Source organism: Netta rufina (assembly GCF_964035555.1).
Source record: "Netta rufina genome assembly, chromosome: 6".
Lineage (NCBI taxonomy): Eukaryota > Metazoa > Chordata > Aves > Anseriformes > Anatidae > Netta > Netta rufina.
The window spans coordinates 28,634,687-28,651,976 of NC_140129.1; the positions used below are offsets into that span (position 1 = coordinate 28,634,687).

Below are 17,290 nucleotides of genomic sequence, written 5' to 3' on the forward strand. Positions count from 1 at the left end.
GTCATGATATTTGCAGGCGGAGATTGCAGCTTTTGCATTATGTTTTGTCAAAAAAAAAATAAAAAAAATCCAGGGAAGACATGGATTTCTACTCCAATTTCCTAGTCAGGCATAACTTCCTGGATAGAGACATTTCTTCCAACTTATTTATTTATTTTCCTTCAAGTGCAACTTAAACCTTCCCTTCCTGTTGGGAACAACAGCTGCAGCACACGACATCACCTTGCCAAGCCTGAGTGACTGTAAAATACCATTTACCTTGAAGCAAGATAGTATCAAAGAGAACAACTGTATGGGTCTGAATATGAATTCATTGCATAGCTCTGGTTAGGAGGAGGAAGAGAAGCTGCTGTATCACTTCTGAGCTAACTCTCTTGGACCTGAAAGGACTGTCACATCTAAAAGCATTTCTGAGACAAAAAGGGAATTTTTGTTTCCTTGCTTAGAAAAACACTCTAAGCTTTCAAAGGTTGGAGACACAAAAGTATTCACTAGGGCAGGAAGCAGATACTTCTTCTACAGGTTAATGGGAATATGGTGGCCCCAGAAGATGAAGTAATTGGCTGATGAAAGCCACACACACACTTCCCAGCATTCCTACATTATCCCACAGATCTGATAGATCCTGTATGAATGCCAAAGTGTTTAGATAAAAAAAAAAAAAAAAAATGCTTTCAGCTACCCTTGTGTTACCTTCAACTTTTTGCCTTTCTTGAGGGGATGGGGTTGCTGGAAGCAACCTTTAAAGGTTACAAGGGAATTCAGACAGGCTGGAAAATGATGATTAACCACATTTTTTCCCCAACCTCACCCCACTCCAATCTTTTGCTCTGGGTTCCTTTAGTGCCTTCTGTCCCCTGAGGCCCTGAGTTGATGGAGGGTTGGGGGAGGCAGACAGCACTGGGCTGCTCTTTGTTTCGTGCCCTGGTCCCATGCTCCTCCGGAAGTGTGTTGGGCTGTGTGGAGCTGTTGTGCTCACTTCCCTTTTCAACATCACATATTTCCTATTAACGATGAGTGGGAAAGGTCAGGGAGGGTCTCTTTAATGGCCTGCTCGAGGGCAAGCAACAGCCTTGCAAAATGGGTCCCAGGCTCTCTGATTTCCTGGGATTTCTAGTCTATTCAATAAGCAAAGAAAGAAATCTTAAGAAAACCAAAGAAACGAAGGTGAATGAACATGAAAGGAGACTTTCCCCATGTGGGCTTGGTTCTGGCAGAATCTTGTTCTGTAACGTTGAGCATGCCTTTCCCAGTGATTTTGGTGGTAGGAAAGTAGCCTTAACAAGAACCAAGATAGATAAAGGAAGAATTGCATAGGTGCATGGGGTTAAACAGTAGGAACTACAGGACACAGATTATGGCAGTCCAGTGGTTTATGTCTATGCAGTTTCAAATAATCCATCACAGAGTGTCTAGGAAATGTTACTAACTGTTACTAACATAACAAGGGCATCAGTACCTTCCATCCCTTGATTCAGCTACAGTGGCTGAGAAGTCTTCTCCACAGGAATTCTGAGATTTTTCAGGGATCAGGACGATGAAAGTTTTAAATGTAATAAACTTGCATAACAACCCTTCTCATGCTCCAGGACAGAAAGGCCCAATTTTACCTGTGTGCTTTGCACTTCAAATACAAAAGTAACATGCCCATTTTTATTTCAACAAGGAAGCCAGCTGGTGTAAATCAATGTTGTGAATTGAAACCAGTGGAGCAATGTCAGGAGGTTTTGCTGTATTTTTTCCTCTTTGTTTTGTGCCTTGCTTTGCTGTGTCTATCACTAAATGTTCCAGAGCTCTCTACCACAAGCCCAGAGTGTGGAAAGTGCTGATCCAAGTTGTTTACTGTATCTGTGCTCCCAAACAAGCTGTTATTTGGCATTGGCATGTAAATAAGTCAATTCTTTTCATCCTGTAGTTGCTAAATAAATACTACGAACCAAGTCCACGGCACTGAATTTTTGCAGGAGGTCACCGAGATGATTTCACAGAAATATCCAGCAACGGTTTTGCAAAACAGGATGAGTCTCAGCCTGAATTTCATGACTCTGTTTTTTTCCACTTCTATTCCAATGGTTACTGTGTTTTTGCTGTCACAGACAGGCAGCTAATTAACACTGACTCTTGGAGACCAGGAAAATGAAAACTGCACCCACTCTTCGTAGTATCTAAGACATTTGTGTTATGAATTACTTGAATTTTGGTAGGAGGTAGAAGTCCTAGCACATGTGAACTACTGTGTATGCATTCTAACAATAACTGTGTACTGCTGACTGCAGTATAGAGTACAGATAGCCAAACAGATAGCTGTGCATGGCAGCAATATAAACAAGACAGCTGGTAGCTTAGTCCAGGCTGAAGAACTTGCTGTGGAGTATGCATAAATTATTCCATACAAACCAATAAATATATCCTATTAATAAAGAACAACTGCCTGTTAATTAAAATACAAATACCAATACTAAGAGGAAAAAAAATGTATAATCTTTACTCCACAGATGACAAACTGAGGCAGAGATTAATCAGTTTGCTCAGGATTCCACAAGAAACCTGTGTCAGAGCCAGGACTGCAGTTACTCACACATCAGCCTGTGCCTCAGCCACAGGCTCTTCCTTGGCTGAGCACATTTCAGGTTCATGCTATACACTGACATAACTACTGTGATCCAGTAAATGCCATTCTCAATTTACACTCGTTAACAGGACAGGATCAGACTGTGAGTGTAAGGATGCTGCTGGGCAACAAAAATTGAAAGCTTTGATTTTGATCTCACCTAGTGACAACAAGCATTTTTGGAAGAGACTCACACAGCAGTGAGTTTTGCACCTAAATAATATCAACAGTCCTCAGTAGGGGCTTGAGAGGCAAATCTAATAGGTGAGTCTGGATTTGGCTAAGAATGAAAAGAGTGTTTTCTTTCCACCGGTTGCTGGCTAGTAAAAGCAAAGGGGTGGAATACATCCAACTTGCAAAACTTGAATACAGTTACTGCTATCTGCAAATGGGTGCCCCTCCCCGCTCATGTGAGCTACACAGGCAAAAGAGAATGACACATGTGCTGTTTCCTTTTCCAGTTGTAAAGGGGTCAGGAGCCAGGCAAGGAGAGCCTGAACAAGAGCCGCATTTTCCTGGGCTCTTCCAGCTGTTCTGTTCAATCCCGCCGTCGGTTCTGAGCAGGGAAGAGAGACTGTCAACACAAATAAGGCATTTTTCAAAGGCGTAAATTATGAGTTACCAAAACAATACGACATCTCAACCACGTGAGTACCCTTATCCCCCCTCCTTACAGTAAGAGTGGATTTACCAGTCTCTGCTTAAGGAAAAGAATCTCAAATGCATTTCATATGAAAGGGGGAAAAAAATAAGAAAAAGAAAATGAATGCCTGAGACTTATTTGGAAGGAAAAAAAAAAAAAAAGTTGTGATGAAACTGTTTTCCTTTTTAATTCTTTGTGTGTGTGTGCATGTGTGTGAAGAACTGAAACTGGCTCTGCAAACTCTGCCTTGTGAATAGGACGGAGCAAAGTCAATAATGTTTCCATCTAAACCCTGGCTTAGAAAGGTTTCATTTAAATAATTTTCCCTCCCCACTCCGCCTTCAGGAATGAAAATAGAGAGCATTTCAAAAGCTTACTGACGCTTTTCTAAGATATTAATGGTGCTGCCCAACTTCTGTTTAGAGTCTCAAGCTGTCTGTGTGTAATATGAGACGCAAGCCACAAACTGACAGTCTATATTTAAAGTCACAATGCATTTCTGCTCCTGGAAATTTAGAAATGTGGGTTTAAGGACAAGCAAATTAGTTTCTCAGCAAGGGAGGGTACAGGAAGGCTAGTCCTCTTCTGGCGTAACTCTGCATATTTTAGTAAACTTGGAAAGAAAGAACTTGGCCTGAACAGTCAAGTGAGCACAAAAGCTTAACTGCAGCGTGGTAGCATTCCTTTGGGGACAGTATAAAAAAGAAAGTGGAAAGGAAGGAGATGGATTCTGGTCTGATAAACAGAAAAGTCAATAGAAAAAACTCTTAAGTTTTTGGTGCTGCAATAACAGGATGTGACTCTGTATCTTTTTCATGGTTTTGATATAGTCTTTCTTGTTTTAATTCAAGGCAATAATTTTGTAATATTTTTAATAAACAAACTGCCAATATCAGAATTGTTTATCATACCACAGTATCAGTAATGAAACCAGAAAGTACAGACAGGATTGCTGGGAGGTGCCAGCAATTCCAGATTTGTTGTGAGAATATTTGGTCTGTATGGAGGTTAACAGCAACGATGCTTCCCAAGCTTTGAATGGGGCGGGCTGATCCAGCAGAAATGGCACAGTGAGCAACATCTCTGGAATCCCAGCTAGAAATTTCTATTTACCCATTAGTCCTTTTTGCAAGTTCCTACCAACCTGAAAGATGACATGCTAGCTTTATCTTACATTTTATTCTATTTTATTCAGCACTTTATGAGATTATAGCTTGTTAGCTATAGATTCTGTTTTAGATTGTTTTCTATTATTGACAGAAAAGTAATAAGATTAATTCAGGATTCTAGGAATAAAATCAAAAGCTTGAGTAAATTACTGACACTTGGTGCTCTCAAAATGTGTGCAAGAAGGTGGTAGTGACTCACTGAGGTGCATTTTGCTTATTGTGCAATATCAACAAGGGTCCAGACCCAACCTTGCATCTCTAGTAACAGGCTTGGCCAGGTGACAAGTCCAGGACCAGTTCCACAGTCCTGAATCCATATGTATCACTCCTGTGACAGATTCAGCTTGTCAGAGGACCCCACAGAAGGCCATAAGGTGGAGCTAGATGAGGTGTTAGTTTGTCTTTGGGGGTGTTCTATACTTATAATGAAAAATGCTGATGCATCAGGTTCTCTGATATTTTTCCAAAATCTAGGCAGGAATTCTCAGCTTGAACCACTTTAAGAACATAGGATTGCCACTAAAAAAAATAAGTGGTTTGCAGTGGAGCTAGAATAAGAATTCTGACTGAAATAAAGTGACTATCTATTCTTCACTTGTCCTCATAATTTCCCTTACTGATTCAGACAGGATGCTCCTGTGTTTTATTTCAGTTTGTATCTCTTTGATGTTGTTGTTGTTGCTTTTCCTGTTTTGTTTTGTTTGATCATTTGTTTTAATGATATGGATCAAATGCAGAGATAAAGAATAAAATTAATTTACAGGGAAGTCAGTACCATATTCTTGTATAATGCAAGTCTGGTGCATTATTTTTATAATGGCTGAGGTTTTGGGGGGGTCGGGTTTGGGAAAAAGGGTCTTATTTATTAAGTTAAATTCCAGTAATTTTTGCAAGCTACAAGATAACAAAAATTGGTGTATTGCAGAGCTTGGGCAACAGATACTTGCCAAGAAGGGAGAATGTTCAGGAAAACAAATCTTCTTCATAAATATGATGAAAATCTTCGAAATGGGTGTGAAAATGCATTAAGCATCAGCAACACCCTTTGACTATGCTGAACATATTAATTATTTCCTGTGTACTTGCAGGTGAGACCATAGAGCAGCTACCTACTGATGTAAACTGAACAGGGTTAAGTTACTTAATTGCTCATGTTCTTTGCTTATCTCCTTGTATACACTTGCAGCTGATAAGGGATTTTTATTCATTCTATAAATACAGTATTATCCTGACAATCCAGGTGGGAGCAGACTGCTGTTTCAGATATAAAATGTTCACCTCTGCAAAGACAGCAAATGTATTCTGCCTCACTATGGGGGTGCTGTACCACCTAATGTCAGGCAGTTCCCATGCCTGGCTCTGATATCCCATCCTGCTCTGTATACTCGGTGGAGAGGCAGGTGAGCCAGCAGTTCGGTCTGCTGATGTTAGACAGTGTGTAGTGTATTTATTCCATCATTCATGGTTAATGAACATTTGTGTGTGGCTGGAATAAAATGGAATACCTAAGGAAAGAAGTCTGCTAACAAAACCAAAAATGGAGTTCAGGTTTCAATTTCATTAGCTGGGATTCAATACAATATTGTGTTGTGAATATATCTTCAGTTTCTTTTTTCCTCTTTTTATTATTATTATTGTTATCATAAGCATTATTAAAGGGACCTAGTTTCACTGCAGGGATGTGAACTTCCTGATTTTTAAATACAACTTTTTTTTTTTTGTCTTTTTCTGTTAATATATTTGCTTCTTCCTACCTCTGCTCAGATGCACAGGCAATAGCTGCCTGACTTATTACACAATAGGAGGAATTCCACAAGTTTGGGAATCTTAACTCAGACTGAAGCTTTTGCCCTTTTCCTGTTTGACTGCAATGATCCAGTTGCAAGGCAATGGGGCAGCTCAAATGAGGTGAGGAACTCACGCAAGTAAGCGTCACCAGGTCAAAGGTTCAGTCTGGGAAGGCAGTGAGTTATGCAAAGCCATCTTTGGGGGTCAAAGGTGTTCATCCCCTCAGAGGAGGTGATCTGTACCTTTGAGGATTTAATCTGTACCAGGCATGCTGGGAATGTTTTATCTGGGGCCTCCTATACTCCACATGCCAACTTTCAGATTAATTAGGGATTATGAGGAGCAGATCATGTAGGTTGCTGCTCAGGGGGAGCAAACTCTACACTGCCCTGTCCCAGGTGCAGGAGGTCTTGGTCCCACCATGTGCAGATTCTCCACCTGCCACAATGACAGCTAGAGCTTCTCCAAAAAGAGTCCAGTATGTGCGAGCTAGAGCTTCTCCAAAAAGAGTCCAGTATGTGCGTGCTGTCCTCTCCAGAGAGGCTGAGAGTTTAGCAAAGGTGGCCCTCAACAAAGGTGAAATAACTTAAAGCTGTGAATGGTGAGTCTGGTTCTGAGGGCAGTCTTGCCCCATAACTCATGATGCAGTCCATCTAGGGGCTGTAAACTGGTCCTTTGATTATTCCCAGAGCAATACAAGTACCTTCGCACAGGGGCTGTGAAATGCCACAAATGATTCCTGTAGCCTTTTAACCATATTATTCACTGCCTTGAAAGTAGATTTGTTTTCATTGCCCTTAATCAACAGAAGTGCTTGTCTGTGAGAGTAAATAATAATAAATAAATAAATAAATAAATAAATAAATAAAAGGAGAGACTTGATTATGAAAATGTTGGTCTTCACTGGTAAACTTGTGAGCATTTATAAATGAGGAAATCTGTGTATTATAATAACCTCTCATTTTTAGCACAGAAGGCTCAAAATGTGTCCCACAAACATTTATGTAAATTGAATACCTCTGCTTACATATTTGTCTACCACCACTGTGCATATGAATGGGAAAATTTGGCTTTATACCGTACAGCTTCTGCTTGACACTCTCACTGCCTGAGATGTGTGTGAAAATTTGTAAATTCGAAGTCTCAAAAGTCACCTGAAATTTCAGTAATTAACAGCAGAACTGCTGGCAAATTGCTAAGCTGGGGGCAGAAGACAGATGTCCATCAAAATAAGAACTGGCTTTTTTAAAATACGGATTTTTCAGCATTTCTGAGCACTGCTACCCCACCCCCCCCCCCAAAAAAAAAAAAAAAAAAAAAAAAAGAGAGAGAGAAAGAGAAAGAAAAAAGATTTAGACAGTAGAAGATGTTAAAGATTCAGTTATGGCTGCTTATGTGGTTAAGCCTATTAGTAACACAGAATTGCACAGTGTCTGCATCTCATTGCTGATATGCTGCACCTTTCTTTCTAGGCTCTTGTGTAATATACCCCATATCTATCACTGTTCCAATGACTGAGTCCAATCAGCAAAGCCTTTTGTAAAACAGGCTTTTTGGACTGCATTCTCTAATGAAAGTCTGTTTGTGTGTCTGCTCTGCAGAGTGCCTGTCTCTATTGTTGCGGAGGGATTAGTATTCCTATAGCACAGAGAAATTCAAGAGGGATCTGATTGTTCTAGGTGCTGTACAAACACCCTTTCCTCAAAAGGCTGGTAGCCTCCATGCAGCAGAAAGTTTATAGGTTGGAGAAAAATGACTGCTTTCCATTCCATCGGCATCTTTTGGCTATGGAAAGTCACGTATAGCAGCCACAAGGTAGGAACAAGAATAGATTACAGTAGATCCACTAGGGCAAGAGCTCTTTGATTCCTACTCTTTATAATTCTGTAATTTCTTAATACATGCAATACATGCTTGGGGAAAAAAAAGAAAAAAAAAAAAAAAAAAGACACCACCACTGTAGCTTGAAAGTCATTTATTAGCTGGCTTCCTTGTTTCTCACAGAAACATCAGAAAAACTTTTAAGTTCAGTGTTTGCCACTATTGGGATCTTTGCTTTGTGGTGGTGTTTTTTTTCTTCTGTGGTGTTGTTTAGTTTTTTTTTCTTCACATCTGACTTGTGATAAGAAATGCATGAAAAACTCAGAGAGAACTCAATGCTGTAGTGACAAGAATACTTGAACACCATAGCTGGGTAGGTATTTGGGCAGCACACAGACCATGACTTAATTTTCTAAGTCAAATGCAGTAGACAGTTACCATAGTTCATGAGAAATCCACCTGCTGCTAAGCATTCTGAAAACTACTTGGCAAATGGAGTGGCACTTGGAGAAATCAGGCTTGGTTTACTAGCAGTTTATGGACACAAACAGAGAAAAGGACCATCTGCTCTGGATAATTTATTTGTATCCCATAATTCAACTACATGAAGCAACAATCATGCAACATAATAATAGGCATGCAGCTCATCATTTGTAGCTGAAATAAGATCCATGCTCCTCAATTTCTCCAAGAGTTATCATGATCTAATTCACACCAGATTCCTCTCTCTCCAATGTTAGCACAGAAATACAACGTGCTGCCTTGTGCTCTGTTGCTCCCTTATTGCAGATGTACCTTGCACGTGTAGTTTCACCAATGAGACGTCTGGCTAAGTGATTTTCCTCTTAATTAATCTTCTCATCTGCAAAGGAGACCAGTTTCTCATATCTGTTTCTCTTCTGACATATGTTTCACCACAGGGTTCTTCCTGATGAAGCAGAAAACTTCACTGAAAATCTCAACGGGTTAAACTTGTTCTGCTGCATTTAAGTTTTAAAGTGATTTTTTTCCCTTCCCTTTCCCTCTCTTTTTCATCTTTGAAAGAAATTCCAGTTATTTCATGAGGGTCTACCTCTTTCTTCTTCAGATAAGCCCTGAAATGGAGTTAAGCTTTTTATCAGTAAGTTGCAGGGGGGCCTTTGAACACACCCTGTGACAGCTCCATGTTATTGTGAGTGATAAATGCCTGTTTTACTGGGGACTGCATGTTTAAAATGTCTAATTTGATGAGGTGGTCCACGTTACAAAGAGCATATGTGACAAGGTTATAGCACAGCAGAACCAAATATTAAGTCTTTACATATGTGTAGTGTTTAGATTTGGAAAGAGACATTATTTTAGCACCGGCAAACCTGTGAAGTGGATTAGAATTCTTTACGTACACACAATATGCATTGTGCATGTATATATATTATATAGTTTATATCTGTATGTATACTTATATAGAGATAAGTATAGACACCTCTTTTCTGTATTTATACGCTTTTTCACTAGTCAGACTTCTGGTTATGGAGAGTTTTATTTCCCTGGCTGCATCTCTGTTCACAGACCGACACCCACAAGCTCATCTTTCCTTTTTTATATGATAGATACCTTCAGAAGTAGCAGAAAAATGACCAGATTTTTGAAGGCTTAGCAGAGGCATAAACTCAACAACAAGAAAGAAAGCAAGAAAGAGGTTTAGGCTATATATAAGAAGTTGGAAATATTACAAAATATCCTTTTCATATGATATAGTAAAACATCAGTGAAGCATCCATATTCTCTTGCAGACATAAGATTCAGGTGCCTCTCTGCTGACTGTATATACGGCCACAACCAGTCAGCTCACAAGGGTAAAGAAACTGAATCATTCTGTATTTGGACTTAAAGCAGCATAACATGTGCCTGACCATCTTGGATGCTATTGCAGGATCCATGTCTCCATAATCAAAGATAATGATTTAAGAAATGAGAAGGAAGATTCTTTGTGCTGGGAGAATTGCCTAGTTGCATCTCTAGGAAAATTTTCTAGGGGAAAAAAAAAAAAAAAAAGTTTTAGCATATTCATGGTGAAATAAAACTAATTCTTTACAGAATAGCTACCCTCCTTTGGAAACAGAATCAAAACCCAGTTGAATTCTGTAATTCTGTAGCAACCTCAAATTGTGAAAAATAAATTTATACTGGAATAGCCTTCACAGAATTGTTACTGCAGATTAACTTGATGCCTCTGCATAAACAACTTTCTCTCTATGCAACAAGAATAAGCTTATTTTCTGAAAAAAATAAAAAATAAAAAAATCATATTAACCTGTAAGCAAGGTCCTTCTCATCTGTTGTTTGGATATTTCAAAAATTTCAGTCACTTAATAGGGGATGAAAAAGCAGCTGCTGATTACCAGCTTTAGCTAAACCAAATAATCCTTAGGTAATGCAAATAGTTCAGAAATCATGTAACCAGAGAAATTAAAGGGTTACATGTACATGAGCAGATAGAAAAAATATATTTGTAGTGGATTGTGAAGTTAGCTTAAAAATGTTGTCATCCAAGAATTCAGGAAACTTATGCAACTTTTCCAAAATTCTGAAGTAACTAAAATGATACTCTGTATTTTTATATTTTATTTCTATCTTCTGAGATCTACATGGGTGTAATGTTGAATTTGATTTTAAATGTTTTCTTCATACATATTAGGGCTGGAAATTTACCATTTTATTATGAAATCACATTTTCAGTAGATATTGTTATTTCTTGAAACTTTAAGGAAGCCCTCAGATCTCATGAGCTAGCACAGGTTGTTCTTCTAATTATATGATGGTTCATTCAAGTGTCATGAACGCAGTCCCTCTTCTGTCCAACACAGGGAGCAAAAAATTAAATTCTTGAAGTACCTTGATGCAAAGATGCTCTCAGAGAGTGGACTATTTTCTGATTATTACCCTTCTCTTACATCTGCCCACTCAGATCATCTAGTTCAGATATCCTCTGCACCTCCTAGTACTTCATGCCTATCCCTTTCTCAGCTCACTAGTAAGTGCTCATATCTCAGCAAAGGACAGTCATGGAGGTCTCGGTTGTTAAACACCATTTTCTCGCTTCTGTCAAGGACATTTCTGGCAGTGGGAAGGAAGAATAGCACAGGAAAGGAAGACATAAATCTTCTCTTGTCAATGGGCTGAAGCATGTTTCCTTTGGGAGTTGCCCTGTCTTCCTTCTCCATCTCTCTTCTCCATTGGTTTCTCTTTGCTCTCATCTTCACAGATTGCTATGAAACACCTCCCCCTCTCCAGATCTTTCCTGTCATGACATAGGCATTTTTATTTCAAACCTGGGATATATGTTGTTTACATCCTGGATCCCACGATTGGGAGAGTTTATTATTGTCTGTCTCGCTTGAATTTCCATAATTATGTCAGCGGATTTTGATTTTTTGAGTCTCTGATGCACACAAATCCAATTTTCCCTTTCCTGAACTCATTTGGATCATTTTTTTTTTTATTTTTTTTTTTTTTAAGAAGCCTTTACAACCAGTTCCTAATGTCAGTTAAGCTATTGGTGGAAACAGGGGGATATACACAGGATTAATCTGCATCTCTACAGAAAACCCTGCATGAGGCGTTGAGCAGAGCAGACCAGGGAACAAAACAGCCTTCAGAGCCATGCTTCCATTCCAGCTTCCCCTTTGCTTTGTGAAAAGGAGAACCCATGGTTTTCTTGTTCTTTTTCAAAACCTTTTCAAAAATTTCAAAACCTTTTTCAAAACTCATTATGCTCTGCGTACCTGGCCACTTTTTCTCTTACTCATCCCATTCCTTTGCCAGTCATGGAAACAAGTGGCTTCTCTAAAGAGTAGAAAAATGGCTTATGCTAACACCTGCATGGCTGAGAAGAATAGCAGGTCGGGGAGAAAAAGGGTGCTTTGTTGACTCTTCCTGTGCAGGCTGTGACCACCTAATCGAAAGAGACAAATTCTCATGAAACCTTCTTGATTGCCTTTGATGCCTTTTTCCAGTTCCCAGTGAGAGGTGGGTTCTCCTCCATGTTTAGAACTCAAGCAGTGGTTAGCGTCCGGGCTTTGCATTATTCCTAAAAAAAAGGAAAATCACCTTCTATAACACATTCCCTTGAGCTGGATGGATCCAGCCTTCAGACACCACTCCCATACAATTCACTTGCCCATCTAGGAGAATTTGAAGTAAGCTTAAGCCCAAGTCATTTCCAAAAGGCAGTCATACATGGTAACTTCATGTAGTGAGAGATGGGAAGGACAGATTTGTAAAGCCCTCAGAAAGAAGCTAGTTTGCTCATAGCCTGGGCTAGCCAAGTCTTTCCTTGTTTCCAGCTCTCCAATCAATGTTTCCTTCCTAGTCATATTAACAACAAGCTTTTACCATCTTTCCTTTCACATCCTTCCTACTCCTTCTTGATAAAAACAATCTTCTCTCCTGCATAGCTCCCCTACATAATCTCTTTTTATTTTGCTTTGTTTAGTCTGTAAATTCCTCAGGACTGAATTCACCTCTTCTTCCATTTCCTTTCTAAACAAAAGTCACCATAAAATTGTTTGCCACTTTTGTGCTCACGATGAGGAGAGCTAAATACATCCGTCTTCCCAAGTTACGTCATCATGTATCTCATTCTGGACAGAGATGCCAGGAGACTTCCTGAAACCTAAAGATAAAACACAAAAAAACAACCTTAGGTATGACATCAACTTGCAAAGCATATCAAGCTGGAAGAACTCTAGGATTTTCTCCTTGAAAATAATTTTCCCCTAAATATATTCATTTATATTCTCTGAGATAGTCTCTAGACTGTGGAGATCAAAGCAAACTGGAAATCCTGCAGAGTTTTTAAGTGCGTTCAAGGTGCATTGTTTCAAAGCCTTGTGCCTGAACATTCAAACACCATGGAAGAAATGAAGTAGCAGGTGGTAACACATGTAAACATGATTGTTCTAATCTTCATACTTTTCAACTTGTCAAAGCCTAAGTTTGCGACACATTATGTGACAAAGAGCAAAAATAAGGGATGATGCATGCACACACACACACATAGGGGAGCATAAAATCCAAGGACACCAGCCAGCTTTGGATTTTCTATTTCAGCCACATTTGTGATCTTGTAAGTTATTTACAGCAATAAGGATATGGATTTACCAAATTTATGCAGAACTTGCAAATCTGTGCACAGAGGGAGTGTTGCTTGGGAGACTGGAATACAACACTGTAGTTGTCTACTACCTTACTTTTTTTGCAAGTAAGTTTTTCCAAGGTAAAAAGTATAAAATGCCATCCATTACAGGCTAGTGGCAATTTTTAAATGTCTGTGTATTGTGAACAGAGATAACCAGTCTCTAATGTTCCTCACTTAGCAACTGAATCATTGTAGAAATATTTAAGGTGGTTTCAGAGAGTCAAAGGGAGGTAAAATTAGACTATTTTTCTTTTTATTACCAATAAAGAAATATAAAAATCATAACAAGAGGTGTCCCCCAGATCTGTCCTCTCTCTTACCATAACTTTTGGTTTATGTTCTCTGATCAGCTCGTGCTGCAAACATACAGCTTCATCACCTGAAGTCCTGGCATGTAAGCAAATATTTGACAATTTCTGCTTCTTTCAGGTTTGTACAGATGTTCTCAGGAAGCACCCTACTCACTGTAAGGTAGCATTGCTTTGCTGAAGTCAATGGCATTGAGATAATTGTGCTCTGGAATTTGAGATTGCTCATATTGATTTCATTGAAGCTTGGATGAGAATTTACTGATTTAAGATATTCACTTTTTAGTATTACTATGCTTCAAATGTCTTAATTTAGTTCCAAGCAGCCTCATCTACTATCACCACAAATTTTAATGAAGGCTAAATGATTTATCAGTGGTAACTAGAGCTGTTGTGAGAATCAGCCGTGAAGACAGGGAGTAGCAAACAGAAATAAACCTATTGAGTATGTTCCAAAAGAAGAATCCTTCCTGCCGATTCAAGTTTCTTGCAAATTAAGAAAATACGTATATGGCTCCTGAGTTCATTCTCCATCGGGATTAATGATTCAAAAGGGACTCCTTGTACCACAGAGGAGTAAATCACCCCTCCTACTTTTGGCCGGCAGGATGTGACTGGGGAGATAAATGCTTTTTATTTCTCTGACCTTTGCTATTGCTTCTTGGTAAAAGATTTCCCTTTCTGGAATTTGTTAATATAAGACAAAGACTCTTCCTCCTCCCACATTCTGTGTGAGATGCTTAATTTCTTCATCCTGGGGACATAAATTTGAGCTAGAAATACAGCATGAGCCAAGCCCTTCTCTTGGATTACCTGTGCTGATTGCCTTCAGATGGGATGAATGAAACCTTTAATTTCAATTGTATCTGACTCTTGTCAGAAGGTTCATGACTGACTAGAGCAACAATGTGGTGGCAGAGATGGATGAAACTGTTTTAAGTGTCATTCCTATATAAGTTAAGATCAGCTTTAAACACTGGGGGAGAGAGCAAGTGGAGGTAGAACCACATGACAGTTTTAAGACAAGATGCAGCCTATAACAGCCAGCTCTTCCCCCCTTCATGACTTATACTTCCTTCAAGGAAAAGGTCATGGCTTCTCTCCCAGCTACTGCGAGCCTTCCCCAGGCAGGAAGCATATCCTGTGTCCTGTTTTCTCCAGGGGCCAGCAGCAGAGCAGAGGGGACCATTGGCTTTCACTGTTCTGTTCTTAAGTGACCTAAGTACCCAAGCAGTGGGTAGATCTCCCTCCCTTTCAAATGCTTAACAGCCCACCCCAGGCCTTTACACAGTCCAGCAGCTGCTGGAGGTGACCAGAAGGGGAAAAACAAGCTATTCCCTTTGGAGGCCTGGCTGACTATTTTTGTCAGATATGAAATTGCAGCAGTCACTGGGGGGGGGAAGTAAATGTCTTGTGATTAAAAACTGCATCTGTGATTTCTTCCTGAGGAGAGGGGTGTATTTTCCTCACTGGATGAGAAACTGGAACATCTAGTACTGTGTGGCATATTAAGGTAGCAGCTTGCTATCTGTGGGCAAATGCATCCATATCCCTAAAAGGATTTGTACTTCTTCTCTCCCATACTGGACATAATCCTGGGTGGGGGGAGATGTAGCAAGAAATGCAAAATAAAGTCCCTTCGTAGGTGCAAAGTCATGGCAAAACAGATGTGGCTGAGGGCCATATAATTTCTCCAGACTCCCAGGACACACATCTCTGTCTTTCCCATTCTTTCTGGGATATTTCCAGACCATCTTCTAGTTAGTGGGATTTGGTAACAATTCATCCCAGAGATGAGATGGGGATACTGACACCTCTTCCCATCTGGTACGGTGTCCAGAAAAAAGAAAAAAAAGAAAGTGATTACCAAGATTGTTTTGATCCTGATGGCACTGAGCTTTCTCCCCTAACCAGGACTTAAATGCTTGCTGAGCTCTGCATGGAAGTGCTGTAACAGCAGTGCGCTGATGGTCTTGTTTCAGCCAGCATCAGACACCTAATGGAGAATAAAAAGACAGGACAACCATCTGGGGGGCTGAAGAATAGGAAATTCTTGAGAAAGAGTTAATATTTTAGTGTTTAAAGGGGTGTCGTGTTATAAAAGCCTTTGCATTTACCAGAGTTTCTCACTTGAATTACTTTAACCACCTGCTCAGCGTTTGGCAGGATTGGGCCTTATTTCCCCCTCTTCCCTCTTCTTGAATGAGCTCTTTTACCTTGTAATTGAAGGAATTCAACCTTGGGAACTCAGCATTGCTGAAGGCACAGTTTGTGTCAGGGAGCAAGGCATCCCTCCACCTGGCTCCTGCAGGTAACCACAGTGCCTCCAGGAGCCACACAGAAATGCATGTGACTTTATCCTCTCATCCCTTGTAACAGCCAGTTGTGTAGCAGAAGCCAGCCCCAGAAATGCAAAAGGATATTGCCTGAAGTTATCCATGCAACTCAGCACAGCAAAAGGGTTGCCATCATGCTTAGCCTCTGTTTGCAAGCATAAGAGGATGAGGGCAGGGAGTTTTTGCCACTTCTGCTTCCCTCGTCATTCAGTAGAGCTCCTTCCTATCTGCCATGTGAAAATGTTCAGTGGAAAGCTTTAAGGAGCTACAGCCAGACTGCTGTGTATGTTCCTTATTTATACAGCATGTACAGCATGAGTGGCACAAGGAAAGGCTACCAAGTATCATGAGAGTAACTTAGTGGATTTAGAACATAGTCATTTAGGTCTTGGGTAGGAGGGAATTAAAATCAACAAGTCCTGCGATATTAGAGGCTGTTATATCCACTTCTTTCAAATTTCTGTTCTATCTATGCAGAGGGAACCAAAAAATGCAAAAGGGATATGGACTCTTCACTGATTCATAACAGATACATACTTGTGTCCAAGCCTTGCCCTGACATGGAGTAGAGTGCAGCTCTCCCTGAAATAAACTGCAGCTCACACATATCTTAGGGTGGAACTTGGCTCTTAAACAAAGTTTAATGGGAGCCTGCTCTGGCTGAACTCTACTTATGACTTCATACTTTCCAGGGCTGTGCTGTTTTTTTTTTTTTGTTTGTTTTTGTTTTTTTTTTGTGTTTTTTTTTTGTTTGTTTTTTGTTTTTTTTTTTTTTTTTTTTTTTTTTTTTACCCTTCTTTATACTAATAGGTGTTTCAGTGGGATAACTTGACCTTCTGATACTATTCCAAAGCACACTTCTTTGGAGGCAATGGTAAATAGTTTGGGGATGTTATAAAAGAGCTTTGATAAATTATCAAGCTCTTTCATGATTGTTCAAGAAGGCAGATATTTTCAGCCCGTTAGAATCAACTGGTGAATAAATCTGGGAACTGATAAAACAGAGAGGATGGGCAGAGGCTGTATCTGGTGATCTTAACACTGGACCCTTGTTTAAGCCATGTTTCTAATATTCATAAAATTGATTTTTTAAAAGCTTTTACCACCGGCTCAACAGTGCAGTTGGAAAGTGTGAGAGATCTGCCACCAACTTCAAAGTGAGCAGAAGCAGCTTAACAGAGAGTGTTTTTATGAATCCCACCTTGCATATGTACCACTTTGTATTTCACTGTGTGTTGGAACAATGCCCTGCTTTGCCACAAGTGTAAATGGGACCGTAATGACTGCTGCTGTGCAGCTGCAGAGTGTGGTTGCTGCTGATTAAGCTATGGCAAAGCAACATCCCTCCAGGAAGGCAGGGAGGGAGGGGCAGGGTCAGAGCTCTGCCTGAGGGTCCCTATTTTTACAGCTGAGAGGTCCCTTACTTCTTAGTACA

General features: G+C 39.9%; 1 protein-coding gene across 2 annotated transcripts in view; it reads left to right on the plus strand.

The window, feature by feature from the left end:
• The first annotated feature begins 3,085 nt into the window (after positions 1 to 3,085).
• Positions 3,086 to 17,290, plus strand: part of GYPC (glycophorin C (Gerbich blood group)) — a 36,613-nt gene continuing 22,408 nt past the window's right edge. For both annotated transcript variants that reach the window (XR_014618564.1, XM_084289312.1), the window contains exon 1: positions 3,086 to 3,258. Coding sequence is in view for 1 of the 2 variants with exons in the window: in XM_084289312.1 (XP_084145438.1) it covers positions 3,225 to 3,258 (34 nt within the window). In the remaining variant the exon portion in view is untranslated. The remainder of the gene's footprint in view (positions 3,259 to 17,290) is intronic.